Source organism: Gopherus evgoodei, chromosome 6 (genome assembly GCF_007399415.2).
Source record: "Gopherus evgoodei ecotype Sinaloan lineage chromosome 6, rGopEvg1_v1.p, whole genome shotgun sequence".
NCBI classification, from domain to species: domain Eukaryota; kingdom Metazoa; phylum Chordata; order Testudines; family Testudinidae; genus Gopherus; species Gopherus evgoodei.
Window position 1 is genome coordinate 13,951,411 of NC_044327.1, and position 19,867 is coordinate 13,971,277.

The 19,867-nt window shown below is 48.2% G+C and overlaps 2 protein-coding genes across 4 annotated transcripts in view; one reads left to right on the plus strand and one right to left on the minus strand.

Moving 5' to 3' along the window:
• The first annotated feature begins 4,188 nt into the window (after positions 1–4,188).
• MRPL50 (mitochondrial ribosomal protein L50) lies at positions 4,189–7,271 on the plus strand. The gene is made up of 2 exons (XM_030567286.1): positions 4,189–4,318; positions 5,800–7,271. The coding sequence occupies exons 1-2, from the start codon at positions 4,233–4,235 to the stop codon at positions 6,188–6,190; spliced, it is 477 nt and encodes a 158-aa protein (XP_030423146.1). The 5' UTR covers positions 4,189–4,232; the 3' UTR covers positions 6,191–7,271.
• Positions 7,272–15,926: 8,655 nt separating this feature from the next.
• PLPPR1 (phospholipid phosphatase related 1) overlaps positions 15,927–19,867 on the minus strand; it is a 199,892-nt gene continuing 195,951 nt past the window's right edge. For all 3 annotated transcript variants that reach the window (XM_030567865.1, XM_030567864.1, XM_030567866.1), the window contains exons 7-8: positions 19,389–19,520; positions 15,927–16,403 (exon numbers count right to left, since the gene is read on the minus strand). In XM_030567865.1, the coding sequence (XP_030423725.1) occupies positions 16,371–16,403; positions 19,389–19,520 (165 nt within the window). In that variant the 3' untranslated portion in view covers positions 15,927–16,370. The remainder of the gene's footprint in view (positions 16,404–19,388; positions 19,521–19,867) is intronic.

Consider the following 19,867-nt stretch of genomic DNA (forward strand, 5'->3'; position numbering starts at 1 on the left):
ATTGACCAGCAAGTTATTAGTTTTCAAACGATACCTCACAAAGCACATTTTGTACAAAGATTATTACAGTAGTGTGTTGGGTGTGACTATGGGGTGCTTTTGGTCACAGTCACCCTATGTAACTCATGGTTGTGTGAAATATAACAGTACCCTTCTTCCCCCAAAATGTTACATTTCTCTGCAAAGTGTTCCCAAGAGTGAAAAACACCTCTGCCACTCAAAAGTGAACGCTGCAAGTGTTTTAACTGCAGCTCCTCTGCTCAGCAGTCCAACCAAGAAGGAATGGTGGGTTTAAGTCAGCCCTGGAGTATGTGGTGATGTGTAATGCACTATCCTCATTGCCTGCTGGCTCTATTCTAGGTACCCCAAGTAGGGACTTGTTAATCTAATGCATTGCTGAGTCAGTAGGCTGACCAAAGGGATTTAAGGATGTGAGCGAGCCTATGCACCACATGTATACCCATGAACCAAAGCATGGCTGATACAACCATCTCAGGCTTGCAGCTATAACAGCACCTCAGTATGTCAATGTAATCATTCAAAAATTACGAGTCAGGCCTCAATAATGAGATAGGCCTCAAAATAATGAGATTTTAAAAATACATGTTGGGTTCTTTTTGAGTCTTTAGTGTGCACTGGACACATGTTCCAGTTTTTCTCCACACTCATAAGGGCTAGAATCTTACTTAAAAAAAACAAACAAACAAAACCGTGAAAGCTGAGATTCCCACGTAATCATATCTCTGGATCAAGAGCTGGGCTTAATGAAAAACATTTTTTTTAAATCACAAAACTCATAAATAAATCAGGAGACTTGGCAACACTATTACCAGCCTCAGAGGTGCATTGGTAGCTCATGGAGATCACAGTTCTCTAGGGGTTGTTTGCCTGTATGGCTTTACTGGAGTACAATGCTCAGAAATCACTGGGGGTCTTATTGGGCTACAACCTGCACCCTCACCAGGGATCTCTACAGATCTTTTATGTTTCCTACATCTCCTGGGCCCAATCGCCAAGCCTCCATCCACACTGCAGCAGTGACCATACAAGGGTCCTTCCCTACGATGGAAGCCTGTGGACTGTGTGCCATGCGCCATTTTGCACCAGGTGAGAGGAGCAGCCCTCCCAGGTAAATGAGCCATGTCCTTCCCGCATTCACTGGGCATTTCAGGTGTGTTCCCACCACCTGCAAAGGGCAGCAGACAGCACATGGCCCAGTATGTGTGTGTGTAGGCGAGTATGTAGTGCATGTACGTATCCATACATTCATATATAGCATGTGTATGAGTGTGCATATGTAACCCACACACCTTCTGGGTGCAGTACTGATTTACCATGGTGCCACTGGCGCCAGGCCCACACTCCAAAGAGGCCCTGGCCTGGTCCCCTCTTCTCCACCCCTCACCCCCTCCTGCAAGGGCAGCAGGCAGAAGCTTGGTCCTGAGGGCTCCTGTTGCAGCAGGGCAGGCTCCACAGGCAGCCAAGCTCCTCCCCTGCCTCCTTCCTGAGCGTGCCGTTTTCCCACCCCTCCCCTTCCCAGCACTTCCGCTGCCGCCAAACAGCCGTTTGCCGGCATGAGGGAGGGGGAGGAGCAGGGTCACAGTGCCCTCGCTGGTCAGGGGAGGAGGCAGAGGCGGGGTCTTGGGGAAAGGGGTGGAATTGGGGTATACCCCCTCCAACCCCCTGCCCTGAGCCGCTCAGGGCAGGGGGCTGGGAGCACCCACACGACCCCAACCCACACCCCCAGCCCTGACTCCTGCACCACCCTCACACTCCCAGCCTCCTGCCCTGACTCCTGAACCCCCCCCCACATCCCCATAACCCCAGCTGTGACTCCTGCACCACCACACACATACCCACCCCCATCCTGAGCGGCCAAACGGGAGCTCCTGCACACACATATATTCCCACCTGCAACCCTCGCACCAAACAGGAGCTGCCCCAGGTAGGCACTCAACACCCTAACCTCCTGCCCCAACTCTGAGCTCCCTCCCTCACTCTAACTCCTGACCAGATCCTGCACCCCTGTCAGCCATTCTCTGTGCAGACAGCATCACACCTGTCTAGGACTCTGCAACAATCACGCATCCTTATCCCACCACCTAGATACTTAAGAAATGCATAGGGGAAACTGAGGCACCCACACATTATTCAGAGAAAACATGAAGAACCTTCCCACTTTGTCACACTGGAGGAGGGCAGCTCAGTGCAGAGAGAGATGGAGAATGGGCTAGAACCAGGGAGAAGGTAGGTACCCACTCTATCTGGACAGGGGTGGGTGGGATCCTGTTTACCCCCTCCCCAGCCCTGCTGCGCTTGCAGTTTACCCCCAGCCCCTCCCTTGGTGCAGGGACCAACCGTAGCTCCCGCCCTGCTACGCTTTTGCCCCGGCCCCTGCCTTGCTCCAGTCAGCAGGGACTAATCCTCCCCCCAATGCCTCACTGAGTTCATCTTGCCCCTGGCCCCTGCCTCGCTCCAGCTGGGGACCAATCCTTCCCCTCCCCCCACCGTGCACCACTGTCAGAGTGGATAAAAATCAATGATTTTTTAAAAAAACATCAAAAAATCTGATTTTTTTTGATAAAATGCTTTTTGAGGAAAAAACCTATCTAAAGGCAGTTTTAATTAACATACATTATGTCTCATCATGGATTAGGGTTTATAAACTCTAATTCCATAGTATGAAACAATATATTCATATAACGTTTAAGAAAAGTTTTGTAAATGAGTTCTAATAGTTCACGGACTGGGGACCCGATCTTATGGGATTCCACAGGCTTCTGTATAGATTATTTAGGTTAATCTTTCTATCTACCCAATGGGACTCAGTGCTCAGTCTAGAAAGCACCATCAGAGATGCTTAGTTTTGCAGTTCTCAAACTATGGATTTATGTTTCCAGAGCTAACATGCTTGTTAACAGCAAAAATGTTTTTAAACAAACAAAAAAATAAATAAAAGGAAGAAATAACAGACTTCAATGCTATTGTCCCTCTGCAAATTTGTGTACACAGAGTCAATCCCTTACCTGTCTCTAAAAGTGAAAAGTTTCAAAAAGTTCAATGAATAGAAGACTGTTGGGGGCGGAATAGATTTGAACAAGGAGAAGTCTGGAGATAAATGTGAGAAGCAAGGGAACATATGCTTTTTTGTTAAAATATTATGTTTGCCCTTGAAGAAAAAAATCCAGAATACTTAATGTTGTTGTTTTAGTTAAATAAAACAATTTAAATGTCTGTCTAGTGATGTTCTCCTCCTAATACAGCATGGCAAGGAAATCCTCCAAATATTAATGATTAAGCTGTTGAATTGCAGATAGTTCATCTCCCAATGACTTCATAAATATCTGCTTCAATTACCTTTGGTAAATGAAATAACCAAACAATCATTCATTTTCTGATATAGCTGTAAAACTAATGAGAAAAGTTTTCCAAATAAATCACTTTAAAAATGTATAGTGTGTCCCTTCTAAAAATGTACATCTATCTCTGAGTTGTGAAGAATGTGTATTAAGGTTATAACAACCACCAAGAATGCGCTTACTTCCCCTCTTTCCCGTAGGGGCTCAACGCTCTTCCCCTGCCCCCACTCCACCCCCTCCCCAAATCGCCAGCCTCGCCTCCTCCCCTGAGCACGCCACGTTCCCGCTCCTGGGCAGGAAATGCTGGGAGGTAGGCAGAGGAGCGGGGATGTGGCAAGCTGGGTGGGGCTATGCAGATGTGCGTATAGCTATTTGCACACACCCGCGTGTGGTTTGCATGTGTAGCTGTTTGTACACACGCGTGTCACTGGCACAGGGCTGGGGCGGTGTGCTCTATGGCCAGGCTGTGCCAGGCCCTGCTGGGGGTGGGGAGCAGGGGGAGGAGAGACGGACGGTTGGTGCCTTGCAGCGCCCAAGGTGACACGGAGGCACGTGGGGGCCACCAGCAGCAGCGCCCCATGGGCACGGAGGAGGCCCCATCCCGGTGTCTATGGCAACAAGCGCCCCATGCGGAGACTCTGCCCACATCACCCGGGCCTCCTCCCGCTCAGTTCCACCCAATGCACGAGCCGCCGGAGGCCGCAGCCTCTCGCCCCGAAGCGAACTACGTCCCCCAGAGCGCTCCGCGGGTGCCGCGCCTCGCCCACGTGACCTAGCCCCCCACGACTACACTTCCCATGAGGCAGCGCGCGCCCGGAAACAATCCTACCTCTCCCGCCGTGCCACGGCCAGACTTTCTGTGTCGTTTCCAAGATGGCTGCCTCCTGCGGGCTCGTGCGTGCCGGGAGGCGGCTGACTCTGGGGGTCCCGCCGCGCAGGGCATTGTGGGGCGGCATGAGGTAACCCCGAGGGAGGCTCCGTGGCCGAGCTGCTCTCGGCTCCTTCCCCCGCTGAGGCGCCCGGTGCGGGGAGGGAGGCGGCTTGGGGCTGGGCTGCGGCCTGAGTGCTCCGCCTGCTCCTCGGGGGGCGAGCGTCCGCCGCGCCAGCCTCGTTCCAGCCTCCAGCGCGGGCTGCCCCGCTCCCGGCCCCGCCCCCGCAGCCTGGGTGCGCGTGGCCAGCCGGCGGTTGGCCCTGCTCGGGCACGCGCTCGCGCTCCCTCGGCGGGCTGAGTAGGGCTCCGCCTGACAGCGCCCTGCTCACGCCGCAGCGGCGGGGCTCGCTGGGAGCTCCCCCACCCCCGGCGTGTGCTGGGCACGTAGGGCTCGTCTGCACTGCACTGTGTCGACACACCCTGGTCGCTAAAAGCTGCGTAGTGTAGACGAGCCCTCAACTATAGACTCCAGGGGCAGCGTGGACATGCTCCCAGGGCCTGGCTGCCCAACAGCTGCTATGCTAGCACAGCACCCCTCAGTCGCTGGGAGCGCCTCCACCTAAGGCCTCCCAGAGAGGCTGTAAAAGTGCAAATTACTGCTGTAACGAAGCAACAGCAGGAGAGGAGTGAAGCACCTCCTGGCCTGTTTGACTGTGGCAGGGGTACTTGCTCCATGAATATTATTGAAGGTGGCGTTCTAGAAAAAGCTGGAAACTAGGCTCAGGGCTTGTCTACATCACAAAGTTGCAGCGCTGGTGAGGGGGTTACAGCACTGCAACTTAGGAGGTGTACACATCTGCAGGGCATCACCAGCGCTGCAACTCCCTGTTTGCAGCGCTGGCCGTACTCCCGTTTTGTCTCGGGTGTAGAGGATCCAGCGCTGGTAATCAAGTGTAGACACTTACCAGCGCTTTTCTTGACCTCCGTGGAATAAGCAGGTATCCCAGCATACCTGAGGAAGCCTCTGGTAATCAAGCAGGTCTCCTTCCCCGGTTTGCTCTCGCATTCCCCGAATCCCCGAGCAAGCAGGTCTCCTTCCCTGCGGTTTGCAGGGGGGTTCGGGGAACGCGAGAGCAAACCGCGGCGAAGCTGGTCTCCTTCCCCGGTTTGCTCTCGCGTTCCCCGAACCCCCCTTGAAGCCGCCCAACAGCGCTGCTGTGTGGCCACATCTAACACCACTTGCAGCGCTGGTTGCTGTAAGTGTGGCCACTCTGCAGCGCTGGCCCTATACAGCTGTACTAATACAGCTGTAACAACCAGCGCTGCAAAATTGTAGATGTAGACATACCCTCAGAGTGCTAATGTTTGTATTGAGCGTATATGCAAATCAGCGAAGGAAACAGCTGTGCTCTGTCTTCAGTGCAGGCATGTGTAAAAGCTATCAAATTATGGTAGTGAAACCAAAAATGAGTGTGAATGGGAGGAGGATGGGAATCTAATCTAAATGGAAAAGGACACTTCAATTCAACAGCAGCTGGGAGATTTAAAATACTTCCTTCTGATTAACAGGAAGAAGGTGAGAGAACCAGAGGTGGTTGAAACAGCTGTTCTAGTGAAAGATCCACCCATCCTGGTCTGTCCCCCACCACGCAGTAGAAAGTACCTTCCCCCAGAGGATCTCCAGAGTCGTCTTGAGTCTCACGTCAGGGAAATCTTTGGACTCTCGCTCTCTGAGGACTGGCAGAAGGCCTCACTAAAAGAAAGCAAGTTAAAGTATCGCCTGCTGGTACAACTGGCTGCAGAACTAGGCCATGCGGTCCCCAATTCACGACTCCACCAAATGTGTACTGCTGGGGATGTCTTAGCTTTCTACAGCACGCAGGTCAAAGATGCCTCAAAATTTGATGAGCTATGTACTGCAGAGCTGCCCTCAAACCTGAAGATTATGTGGGAACACTGAGTCATGCCAGTCTGGGATGATGTCTAGGTGAGATTCATCATGGTGATGTCGACACGTCATATACGCCATTGGGAGTTCATTTAAATGTCTTCAGAATTCAGGGATGCTGCTTACGGCTTAAAAAATAAAAAAAGCAGCTTTTGTTATGATGCAACAGTGACAGCTGGTCAATAAAGAGAACAACATTTGTATCCTATCTATTCCAGGCCATGCTCCTTATTTAAGGGTACAACAACACTACAAAAACAAACAAAACTAGCAGATAGTTAGAGACTGGGTCAGCTGGCTCAGACTCCGGGCTGCATGTCTCTTTTGCTGTGTTGACATACCCTATGAGTAATAGAGGTTGAGGATAAACAAAGGACACTGATCCTTGCATCACTGTAAACGTCATTTCTGGAATCGGTATTGCATAATGGGGTTTTGTGACCTTGCCATATACATGATGTAGAGAGAGGCTGATATTGAGGGAATTTGTCAGACTTATTTGTGTCTGCTGGAGCTAACAGATCGTGGAGGAGGGGTGAGGAAAAAAAGTCACCCTTTCCCTTTCTCCAGTGTATCTTGTAACAGTCAGCCTTCTCTGAATGGGGTGGAAATGTAGGTCCTATCAGCAATAGCACAATGAAAAGCATTCCAGAGGCACAGTCCTCAAATCCATTAGGTGTAGGGTGTTTAGATTACAAATTGGCTGCTCTTGAAGAAACTGCTCTAGATGTACCAAAAGAAACGGAACTGGTTGCTTTTAGACAATGAGTTCTAGGCTAACTCAAAACCACCATTGTCTTAAGTTAACATTTTCAGGTATCACCAAGATTCAGTATAGCTGTTACATTTCCTAGTTAAGGGCCCCCACTATATGCTAGGAAACTGAGTTCTGGTCCCTTTGGCGGTTGCTTATTGCAGTTTTCTCTCTATTCAGAAGTTTTCCTTACCACAGTGTAAGTGTGTCTCCAATAGTTAGAGTCAGCAGGGGTAGATGGTAGTGGTGATTCGATGTACATACCCATCAGTGACATGAAACAAAAATGGAAACATTTTGTAAGGAAATGTAAAATAAATGACAAGGTGTGGAAATGTACTGGTATTGATTATGTGTGACTTCTGTCTTTCACAGACAAGTTTAAATGCAAGGGTGGTCATCTGTAGGTATGTGTGAGCATGGGTCTGGGGGAGGATGAATGTATCTACACCATCACACATGGTAAGCCTGGGTGGATCCCTTTGGGTAGGAGGCATTTACAGGAACTTGTATTAACAGATAATGCAGCATTGTGGAGCAGGCATAGAAAAGCTTGGATTCTCCTGTTCTAGGACTTCTTTTATTTGAGTGCAAACACATACGTAGTGTCATAAGTTTTGGAGGACAGTGGGGAGCTTCCGCTTTCAATTGCGGATTCCTATTACAAAGGTTATTTTGTTGCTTTAATCAACAAATTTCGTAATTACTTTATCACAGTGCCCCAAAAGTTACTAGGGAACTCATACTCCCAAGTTCGTCTTCCCTTCCCAGTCCAGAGGAGTTCCAGCTTTGCCTCATGGTGATTCTTTTAATGGTTTAGGATGACACTTTAGTAGAAACAATGCTACTTCTGGTAGCTATGTATGTAGGTGGGCTGGGAGAGGTGTGTAGAGGAGTTAACTCACCATAGATGCATCCTTTTGTGACTGGGCATGGCATAGCAGGCTCTCCTCTAGCACCTTATGCTGACAATCATTCTGGTCCTTGCAGTGGTCTCCCTCTTCTTGTACCTCTGCTCTCTAGTCAGGTCACATTTAGTCCTGCCCCTTCCAGGGTAATAGGAAGTCTAACAAATGTGTGATCCTTTCAGCCAGTCTGCCACCGTCAATTCAGGGCCCAGTAGTCCATTCACTCTTTTCTAAAGGTATCTAGTAGTCCATATCACCTTAGAGGCTTCACATCACTTTCTCAGGTGAACCCAGGCCTGCTTTCTACACTGAGTTCTAATACAGGGACCGGGACCCTAGGGCAGGCGGTCAAGGGTCCTTCCTACAAAGCCTTTCTCTGGGCTCTCTCCTAACTGCAAAAGAGCCTTCTCTTTCCTTCCAGGCCTCTTCACTGCCTGCTGCCAAGAAAATGATTGCAGAGTTTCTCCCTATAGCCCCCTTCTGTTCCAAACTTCCTCTGTTTATAGCTCCTCCCCAGCTAGGCTTTGTTATTAGTTAGGCCTGCCCACCTCCAGGTACTACTCAGAAAGGGTTAATGTGGACCTGAGCCAGGACGGTATACACTGCATCACATGTAGAAGAGTTGACTCAGCACAAGCACACTTCTGGAGATATCCATGTCATACTACAAGTTAGGAATTGTAAACGCATCATAGAAGATTAGGGGTGGAAGAGACCCCAGGAAGTCATCTAGACTAACCTCCTGCTCAAAGCAGGACCAACCCCAACTAAACTATTCTCACGTAAACTATGAAAGATCTTCATTAGTAATGCAAATACCCTTGATATCAGCACATCGCAGTGTGTGTAAATAGAGGGCATGTAGCAAACACAAAATATATAAATGTGCCCATAATTTGTGGGAGGCAGGAAGTGATTGTGGCCTGATTCATAAAGTCCAAGGCCAGAAGGGAGCATTGTGATCATCTACTCTGACTCCTATATAACACAGGTCATAGAACTCCCTCAGAATAAGTCCTACAGCTCCAATAAGATGAAGAAACCGCAAAGGCATTGTTGGGTCCTTAATAACTGTGTTTATTAACTACAGGCTTAGCTATATACAGCCTGCTGCACTAGCAGCATCCTTAACTCAGAACGTGGTGAGTGTTACTAAACAATTTACATAAGAATGGCCATACTGGGTCAGACCAAAGGTCCACCTAGCCCAGTGTCCTGTCTTCTGACAGTGGCCAATGCCAGGTGCCCCAGAGGGAATGAACAGAAGGGGTAATCATCAAGTGATCCATCCCGTCACCCATTCCCAGCTTCTGGCAAACAGGCTAGAGACACCATCCCGGCTAATAGCCATTGATGGACCTATCCTCCATGAACTTACCTAGTTCTTTTTTGAACCCTGTTATAGTCTTGGCCATCACAACAGTCTCTGGCAAGGAGTTCCACAGGTTGACTGTGCGCTGTGTGAAAAAAATACTTCCTTTTGTTTGTTTTAAACCTGCTGCCTATTATGTTTACATTATGCCTGTGTAATAAAGATGTTCTAAATGCTGGACTCTTATTAGTGGGTCCTTATGAGTCAAGTTTGCAAGTACCTTGCAAAAAGTATTGGAATGGAGAACGACCAGATCCCATAGGGCCCTTATGGAGGGCCCTAATTTCAAGGAGCGTAAAGTACATGATAAACTATGTATCTATAGCAGAGGTGGGTAAACTACGACCCGTGGGACCCTCCTGCCTGGCTCCTGAGCTCCTGGTCTGGGAGGTTAGCTCCCAGCCCCTCCACAGCCATTCCCCCTCCCCTGCAGCCTCAGCCCACCCTGGGGCAGTGGCACTGCAGAGCCCGGCCTGACCCGGTCTCTGTGCTGCGCAGTGCATGGCTGTAGTGCCGCCAGCCACAGGTGCTCCAGGCAGTGTGGTAAGGGGTCAGGGGAGTTTGAGGTGGTGGTCAGGGAGCAGGGGTGTGGATAGGGGTCAGGGTGGTCAGAGGGCAGAGAACGGGGGTTGAATGGGGTCGGGGGGGCAGTCAGGAAGAGTGGGGCAGTCAGGGGACAGGGAAAAGGAGTGGTTGGATGGGGCAGGGTCCGGGGCGGGGGGGGGGGGGGTCAGGAAGGAAGGGGCCCGTTGGATGGGGTAGCAGGGGGGCAGTCAGGGTCGGGGGTTCTGGGAGCGGTCAGGGGACAGAGAATGGGGGCGGGTGGATGGGGCAGGAGTCCTGGGGAGCCATCAGAGAATGGGGGGATTGGACGGGACAGGAGTCCTGGGGGTGGGCCATCAGGGGAGTGAGAAGGCGGGGTGGCTGGGGGAGGCGAGGCATGCCCCCCCCAACTGGCCCTCCATGCAATTTCCAAAACCTGACGTGGCCCTCAGGCCAAAAAGTTTGTCCTCCCCTGATCTATAGGAATGGCTTCACTGTTGCAACTGAGCCATCCAGGAGGAGAAAGGGAGCAGGCAAGTGGCGTGCTGGGGAATAGCAGGTGTAGAAGTGATGGCAAAAAGCACTAAAGTCGTAATTTGACAGAAAGCACTGCCGAGCTTTAAGGTTTATACTAAGTGGACAGAAACTGGTTTTTAAACCAAGTTACCTGAGGTCCTTAGCCTAAAGATCCAGGGATGGTAAACCATGGGGTTCAATTATCTCCCTTGGCGGTGCCATTCTGAAACCTTTTTGTTACTTCTCTCTCTCTCTCTCTGGAGCCTTCCTGCTCACAGGAGGGGACAGGACAGGAAGCTCCAGGGAGGGAAAAGGCGCCGGATTAGGAAAGAGATGGGGTGGGAAGGAGCCAAGAGGAAGGCTGGGAGTGTGGGGAGGAAGGGAAGGAGATTGAATCTATTGGTCCGGCCAGCCTCTCCGCTTTTAATTTAGAAGCAGTCACTACATAATCCAGCCAAACGAGGGCTTCTCGGGGAGGGGAAGCTCTTCCTGCAGGGCTACTGTGGAAACGTTGAGCCATAGCCCTGCAGGATGCTATGGAAAAGATGACTGGGGCTGATTTGCAATGAGCCAGAGAAGTCTTTGGGAACAGAGGAGTCACAGCTTGTGAAGCTAGAGAGAGTGCAGGTAGGAACTGGGCTCAAAGGCTTGTGCAAAACTGCTGAGCACTGGGGCGCTAAGGGCCAGCTGTTAAAAGCTCTGTGCATACCTCAAGCTTCAGCCAGGCAGGCACTCAGGTGCTCACTATGTGCCTAACTCCCATTGATTTCACTGATATTTGCATCTTCAGGGGGCTAAATACATGTAAAAATCTGTTCTTAAGTTTGCAGGAGGCTAATTTTCCTTAGCTGCATCCCAAGCCAGGAGAGGGGAAGAAAAAGGAGGTGAAAGATACTGTGACAGGAGCTTATTGTGATTGGAGAGCGAGGCAGTCTTGTGAGCCTCTGTGGAATCAGCAATATACTCAGGGAATGTCTTTGTGAGTGTGTCTGTTAGCAAATAATTAAGAGAGAAAGTCCTGTGTATAAGCAACTGGTAATTAGGTAAAGGCAAAGTCCCAGGTTCCCAAAACAAGTGGCCTCACTAATACCAAGAATGGATTTAGGAGTCAGGTCAATGTGGAAGTAATCCTGGCTCTGATAGGCATGGCACTTGAGTGCTCTGTGTCACAAATGTAAGTCATGCTGAGACCTAGACATATTAATTTTTTTCCTAGTTGTGGATTTGGAAAATGAGCAATCGTTTCTAGCGCGTGGCAGTGCATTCTGGCAGAGGATGCCCTGGAGGATGAAAACACAAAGACGGTGCTTTTGCACCAATACCTAGTACTAATGTGAACAGCTCGACAGTAATAGTGCTCTGTCTTGCAGGAGTGCTGAGGCTAACTGTGTCGCAGAGGCTTGCCAAATGCTTTGAGGTCCTGGCATGGAAGATGCTAGAGAAGTACAAAGCATTACTACTATTTCTGCCCAGAAATACCTCAAACTCTGCTATCACTGTAGAGGGGCACTCAACAACTAAGAAAACAGAAAAAGCAGAGATAACCAGCTGACACAAATAAAGTCAAGCACTTTGGGCACCAGATAAATGCCTTAACCGAAACAGGCTTTCATAGTATCTTTCTGCTTAGTTCTGGAAAATAATCAGCTTTCAGACCTTTCCTCTGAGGTCCCATAATTCAGAAACCCTCAGTTTCAGCTAGAGATGAGCCTGGCCTCTAACTCGCTCTGTTTTAGGTGTTTACAGAGCACCAATCCTTAAATTGTCCTGGTGCTGTAACATACTGAAAGAAAAGAGGAACAAAAGTTGTCTCTACTCAGTGTGATCTCAACAGTCTCCCTCAAGCCCTGAGAAGTGTGGTGTGACGTTGCACTCCATATGTTTATGGAAATATGCTGATGAGTGTAAATATAAGGTAACTGGAACATGCTTTATGCCAAAAGTTTCCTATTGTATCATTATAAAGCATATGATTTACTGAGTGTGTTCATCCTATTTGTTTGCATGTATTATTTCTATGTCTGGAGTTAGGAGAGAAAGGCCTTGGCTACCCTTGAGAGTTACAGCGCAATAAAGCTGCCCACAGCGCTGTAACTCACTCCCCGTCCACACTGGCAAGGCACATACAGCGCTGTATCTCCGTGGCTACAGCACTGCAGGTACTCCACCTCCCCGAGAGGAATAAAAGCTGCTGCAGAGTGGCTGAGACACTGATGCTCCAGTGTAAACGGGGAGTAACCGTATTACGCAGTGATTGACCACTGGAAACTCCCCGTAATCCTTTCAAGTGCAGGTTCCTCTCCTCATTTTGTTGTGATGCCTCTTTGTTTTGTTGTGAACTCGGGGCTCCAGGAGCTGCTTATCAAAATACAAACACAGCTACTGTTTGCTGTGGATGAGCAGAGGCAGGGAGGGGGCTCCCTTTGGAACGCCCACAGCTAATTTTTGCTTGAAGAGAGAGGCAGCGGGCGGTGTGTGGCCGAGAGGGTCCCTTTCGGGGACTGGCTGCTTATCTGGTCTGTGAGGAAAAATAAACAGCTGCTGTTTGCTTTCAGTGAGTGAGAGAGGGGCGGAGGAGGGAGGGGGGTTGGAACTTGCAAGGCAGGGTGCTGACACAGTGTCGGCTCCAAAAATCCACTCTCTCTCCCCCCACGCTCCCTGTCACACTCCCCCCTGCTTTGAAAAGCACCTTGCAGCCACTTGAACGTTGGGATAGCTGCCCATAATGCACCACTCCCAATGCAGCTGCAAATGCGGCCATGACAGTGCGCTGGCAGCTGTCAGTGTGGACAGACTGCAGCGCTTTCCCTATTCAGCTGTACGAAGGCTGGTTTAACTCCCAGCGCTGTACAGCTGCAAGTGTAGCAATCTGTACCTTAACTTGGACAGCTTCCATTGTTGCATGCAGTGCAGTTGTGGCCATGTTGCTCCCAGGATATTAGGGAGACAAGGTGGGTGAAGTAATATATTTCACTGGCCCAACTTCTGTTGGAGAGACAGACAAGGTTTCAAGCCACACAAAGCTCTTCTTCAGGTCTGGGAATGATACTCCCAGTGACGCAGCTAAACGCAAGGGGTAACATGTTGTTTAGCGTAAGTAGTTAGCATCTATACACATGCACTCTACCTTGAATGGTCCCTTAAAATATGTGCTAACTGCGTGTGCAAAACAATCTGTTCCATCTTCTAGTTAGCTGGGATGCCTGGAGTTCCTGTCCCAGACCTGAAGAAGAGCTCTGTGTAAGCTTGTCTCTCTCACCCACAGAAGCTGGTCCAATAACAGATATTACCTCACCCACCTTGTCTCTCTAATAACCTGGAAAGGACAGTTCTTAAAAAAAGGTCTCCGTTCATCCATGTAAGGGAATCAATCAGTGGGGCAGAACCGGTAAGAGGCAGACCTGCACACTTTGGATCTACCTCAGCCAGCTGACGGAAACATGGTTCTTTCTCACCTCCTTTCTACTGGTGTTTGAAAATGGCTGAGCTGCTATTGCAGAGAGCACAGGTTTGTCACATCTACGATAGCAGCAACAGAGAGGAGCATCCGCTCCTGGGAACCTTTGCTAGCAAGTAAGTCTCTTCCTGGTACAGCGGGAAGTAGGGGCCTGATCTAATACCTGCTGAAGTCAGTGGAAATATTCCCACTGATTTTTTTGGATCAAGGCCGAGCGTGGAAACCTGAGACCTATCAGTGGTTCCACCGTGGGTTGCTCAGGAACCCTAAAACCAGTCCCATGTCTACATTCTGCCATTCCCAAGGCAAAAAGTAGATTCCGAAGACAATACCAAGCCAGATGAATCACGGGTAAGGCAAGATACAAAGAACCATCCCAGCATTTCTTCAAAAAACAAATGACAGAACCCTGGATGCAAGGTTTTTTTGTGATTCTCCACCCCGCCCCAAATCTGTTTTGGAAAAAAAATATGGTATACAAAAAAGCCAAGAACCACCAACTTGAAAGAGTCAGGTAAACATTCCAGTGAAAGTACAGAGAGGCTCCATTCCTTAAAAGGGATATACATCAGTTATCACCATGCCAGAAACACGAGAGGCAGGAAAACCTTAGGAACAAGTAAAAGCCACAAAGTGAAACTATTGCTCTGGTTCTGTTTGTTGTAAATGGCCTCCCCTTAGTTTATTTTTAATAATACTACGCAAACTGTAAAAGAGCAGGTTTGTTCAAAACTCTGTACGATATAATTTACAAAAAATGCAGACTCAGCTATTATGGACTGTGCCATTTATTCTTATGGCTCATTGGAGGCTCCGAATGAAACAGTGCCAGACCCCATGGAGATCATCAGGGCCAAATTGACCTCTTGGTCACACCAGTCCAAAGCCCAAATAACCCCCTTGACTTTAGTGGTTTTGCTTTTCATTTGGACCAGTGTAATTAAGGACACAGATTAAGTGCAAGCTTCATGTTATGACACCTGTGACAAAGTTCCTCCTCTACCTTGGTGGTCCTGTGTTTATTGGCAGATTTGCTCACCTCACAGATTCACCCTATGGGTCAGGAAACAGCCCCGAGACCTTCCCCTCTAGTAGAAGCCACAGTCCAGGTCAATTCCTCCAGTGTTTGATCAGGAGTTGGGAGGTTTGGGGGGAACCCGGGCCTGCCCTCTACTCCAAGTTCAAGCCCAAGGCCCTGTGGACTGCAGCTGTCTATAGTGCCTCCTGTAACAGCTGCATGACAGCTACAGCTCCCTGGGCTACTTCCCCATGGCCTCCTCCAAACACCTTCTTTATCCTCACCACAGGACCTTCCTCCTGGTGTCTGATAATGCTTGTACTCCTTAGTCCTCCAGCAGCACACCCTCTCAGTCTCAGCTCCTTGTGTCTCTTGCTCCCAGTTCCTCACATGCACTTCCTCTCCTCTGGCTCCCTTTCACCTGACTGGAGTGAGCCCTTTTACAGCATCAGAGGGGTTTTAATTAGACCCAGGTGCTTAACAGCCTCACCTGACTCTTAGCAGGTTAATTGGAGTTAGGTGTTCTCATTAGGCTGGAGCAGCCCCTGCTCTGGTCACTCCGGGAACAGAAAACTGCTTATCTAGTGGCCAGTATATCTCCCTTCGACTACTCTGCTGTTCCCAACTGGCCTGGTCTATCACACACCATAATGCAGTTATGAAAGATGGACACTCCCACCTCAGAAAAATACTGTGGAAATCCACAGTAATGGCCTCATGCCTGTATGGCCCTATTTCTGTCCTTAAATATGCACATCTGACTTCAAGAAGGAGTTGTGTGCGTATAGCTGAGTGGAACTGGGCCCTGCATCAATCCTATTGTCAATTGGAGTACCGAGGGTCATCGCTGCAGAATATTCTAGCGTTTTTTAAAATGACCAACTTATTCTCACAAAAATCCATTAAAAACACTGACCCTATTATTTTAGTTATTCTCTAAGAACTAGCACAATCCTCCTCCTGCCCCAGGCCCTGATACAGCAAGAGTCTAAACACCTTCCTAACTTTAAGCACATGAGCTGTCCCATCAATTTCAAGTGGACTATTCCCATACTTAAAGATAAGCCCATGCTTAAGTAACTTGTTGAATCAAAGCCCGAGGGTTTATCACTTGCTGTCAGTACCCTTCGGGTTAGGTTCCTGATCTCAGCCAAATCTGAAGTATCTTTATGCAGCTAGAACAGATTTACCCGAAGATTCCTGCAATCAGAATCTGTCCCTTTGTCCGAAGCATTTCCTATGGTAACAAAAGGTAAAAGTGAATTATTATAATTATTTTATTTCAATGTATATAAAACAAAAAAAAGTCTGTGTACAAATATCACATAACAACATCAACAATTCCATAGATGTAGTTCCTCAGTGCACACTTTAAACAAGAAAAGAGGTTGGGTTCTGTCTGTCTGTTTGTTTTTTGTTTTTAAATTCTGGCATAAATATATTAAAGCTGACAAAAAAATCAGGGCAAGCTACATCACTTCCTCATACAAAAAATGTACAAAACATCAGCCTCTAACTAGACATAACATAATACTGGTCGTCACAGTTGGACATTTAGTAACTGTGTGTCTTGGAGCATTGTACTGAAGGGTAATAAAAATAGCTTCTCTTGCCATCTTCCAGCTCAGGTTACTTCAGTCATTGAGGCAGAGTGATTCTACAGAAAGGAAAATGAAAACACATGAGAGCTTTCAATACATTTTGATTAGGGTTTCTAGATATTTGAAAGGGAGGGGATGAATCTATATACTGACTCATCAGGAAATAGTCCCTTGATCTCTAAGAGCTTAAAAAGAAAAGATCACAGCAAAGGTATCAATGCTGATTTTTAACCCGGGTCAAGATTTCCAAAAGGGACTAGTGATTTTGGATGCCTATCCTGAGCCACTTTAAAGGGGCCTGGTTCTCAAAGTGCTGAGCACCCTCCCCTGGCCCCGAAAATCAGGCCCCAAACTGGGCACTGCAGAATTGAGCTACCCACACTCACTGGTGGCTCTTGAGAATCTTGGTGCCCATCATATTCCTAATTTTGAATCTCTGGGGACTTCAGTAATAAATGCACCCCCAGGGAGAGTTCTCCCTTTCTTATGGTCTGACCTAAGCTCTATCCATGGACAGGTGCCAGTGCAGCTACGAAGGAGTGTGACTCAAGATGCACTGGATGTAAATGTTGTCTAATAGTTCTGTCCTCAAACATGCAGAGCTCTGCAGAAAATGGTCCAGCTGCCCATGCAAACCGTGCACATGGGGGAAAATAGGTAAAAGGGGGCATGTTGGGTCCTGCCTAGCTTGATGATCCTGTAGTGCTAGGCAAATTCATGTCAGGGGGCAAGGGAATATAATGCAGAGCTGACCCGTGTGCACGGGGAGACTTTGGCAAACCAGTAAAGCGCTCGAAACCACTATGGCTTATTGTTAAAAGCAAGCCGTAGATTGGCCATTCAGAAGCCTCAGCTTGATCAACGCAGGAGGGGGTGGGGGGCTTTGGGGTGCCACAGAAAGAGCAGCTCGACCCCATGTCCTTCCTGATAAGAATTGTGTTGAAGTTGCTGATACATGCATTTTAAAAGAGCAGGATGTGCCCAAGGGTTATCTATTGGGGTCTCAAGGCTGCAAACTGGAAAAACCCACACCTGGTTCATCAATAATCAGAAGAAACCTCTTGCTTGATCATTGAAACTGCTTCCTTAACAATGATTCTTTTAGGGACATGTCATTCTATTACTAATGTATAAATACGGGGGAAAAGCTTGAGATAGCTGGACTCGTTTGGGGACTCTTCTGGACTCTCTTTGGACTCTCCCTCTGGATACAGCTTGCGGTCCTCACCGGCTGACGGAAGATTTGGCCACCGGAAGCCTGCTGCTGTGTCACTCGAGAGCCACACTCAGCTTTGGTAATTATCAAGGGTTGGGGATATTTTACTAATCTTGTTGCGGACGTGTGTAAGTGCTTGAGACTAGTAAAGTTCAGCTTTAAGTGAAAGCACTCTTGTGTTGTCCTGTTTGTGCCAGCCATCTATCGGTCGGACGGCCGTGTCTCTCCTGATTTATTTCTTGACACCACTTCACACAGAGTAAAAGTTACCAAGAGCTTTGGGTTGAAAGAACTCCAGGTGACATGAGCATAGAGATGGAATAAATCCAGCATAGCAATGCACAGCCAGCAACAATCCAACAGAAAGATCAAGCAGGTGGAGAGGTGGATATTGTGCAGACACAGCCAGGGTAATAATACCAGGGTAGACACAACCTCCCTTCACTGTGCCGCTTTGAGGGGATGGAGTATCCGTTTGGTAGGGCCATTCCATAACTACGGTACTTGCGGGGGGTGCAAAGGAAAATTAAGTGGGGCCATCTGCAGAAACGTGTGCAGTTGGGGATGGATCTCTTTCCCATATTTGGAGAATCAGTACAATAACCACTTGGATGGTAAACCATAGAGTAAAACCCCACTCTGGGCCAACTCAGTGTAGGTGTTTTTACAGCCTGATCCAGAGCCCACCGAAGCAAATGGAAAGATGCTCGTTGGCTTCCTTGGGCTTTAGATCAGGCCTTTTGGCAATTCTTGGCACCTAGAAGGAAGCCTTGGCCTCCTTTATTTATGCCACATATATAAAAAAGCCCCAGATATTTATCTGTGTCTGAAAAGACAAAACACTAATGTTTCCATATACACGGCGTATGCTTACCAGGCTGGTTTTCAGGTCTTTTTTGACAAAAAGTCTAAATTTCCCTGAGGAAAAGCCCTTATTTGCTGAACATCTGTAATATCTGTACATAATTTCATTTCTGCAGAATGCAGCGGCATTCTCTTAAGTACCAGCGTTTCTTTACCTGGAACAATATGTAGGACACAACAGGTGTGTTTTGAAGCAAAAACCTGTTACATTAGGCAGCCTGGAAGAAGTTAACTGATAAACTGCAGCTTCTTCATGTTCCTAGTAATTACTGGGGGCAAAGTCTTCTTGGTTACGCTGTACAAACAATGGAAGTGAAACGGGGAGCATCGTTGTAAATGAGAAAAAAAATGTCCGGCTGCTCATCCTGGATTACTCAGTTGCAAACACATAGGAAGTTTCTGTTTTCCTGCTGCTGAGTTAGAGAACTGTTTGCTAGTTGTTGTTATTACGAAAGATGCTGAGCATCCCAATGGCCAATGAAGAGGAGGTGTGAGGGCTCAGGATCTGTCCCAGGATTAGGACCACTGTACAGCACATCTGAGTCTGTGTTCTGGATTATGTACATTGGTGTCAGATTTAAGGGAAAGAGGCATTGTACGGAGAGAGTTCCAAAATGTAATGAGATGGAATTATCTACCTTCCCTCCCCTAATTCTCTGCCCAAGCACACAAGAAAAAGGTGAAAGTTTATTCCCCAAGCAACATGAGTGAAGATTCCTTGTCATTGATTGCATTTGCTAAATCCTGCCTCGTCAGCTGTAGGTGTGTGTCCGTGGCATTTGAAGTCTACAAGGCTGGGACACAAGGGATATGTTAATAGATATGTCTAATTGTCTTCTGTGGAGTTATACTGGGGATGAAATTGGCCCTACGGTTGCGTGTTTACAGTGAGGTTAAAAGGTGCTCAGCTGTGCCTGACAATGTTTCTGATGACTGTCTGTGACTGAGAGAATTACAGTACCTGTGCACTCAATGTCTCCAGGGGACTTTCCACTCTTGGAAAAGCCATGAGGGGCATCCCTCGGGGATCTTCAGGCTTCGGTTTAGAAGGTGCTCCATGTGTTCCTTTAAAGTTATGGACAACACACATTCCCTGCATGATGTGGAAAAAAGAGCCAAGTCATCATATAAACTCCACTGGTAGGCATTAACTGGAACCGTTGCCTTCCAAGCATTAATCTGAAACAGCAAATTTGGGTCCTGACCCAAATTCTTTCAAAGTTCTGGGTATGCCTGGAGAGGGATTTGATTCCAAACCATCCCCTTCTCAGAACTGGACTACGGACAACGTGAATGACATAGCTGGGAGCAAGGGGCTCTTTCAGTAACCTAGCCTGTGTGATTGTCACCTGTGGAGATGAACCATTCTTACTGTTATTTTATGATGTTCTAGAGAACAGAAGCCTTGATTATAATTGTGTTACTCTTTCAGAACCACTA

Coding starts and splice junctions, on each gene's coding strand:
- MRPL50 (XM_030567286.1), top strand. CDS start 4,233: ATGGCTGCCTCCTGCGGGCTCGTGCGTGCCGGGAGGCGGCTGACTCTG. Junction 4,319..5,799: donor GCATTGTGGGGCGGCATGAG/GTAACCCCGAGG, acceptor TCTGATTAACAG/GAAGAAGGTGAGAGAACCAG.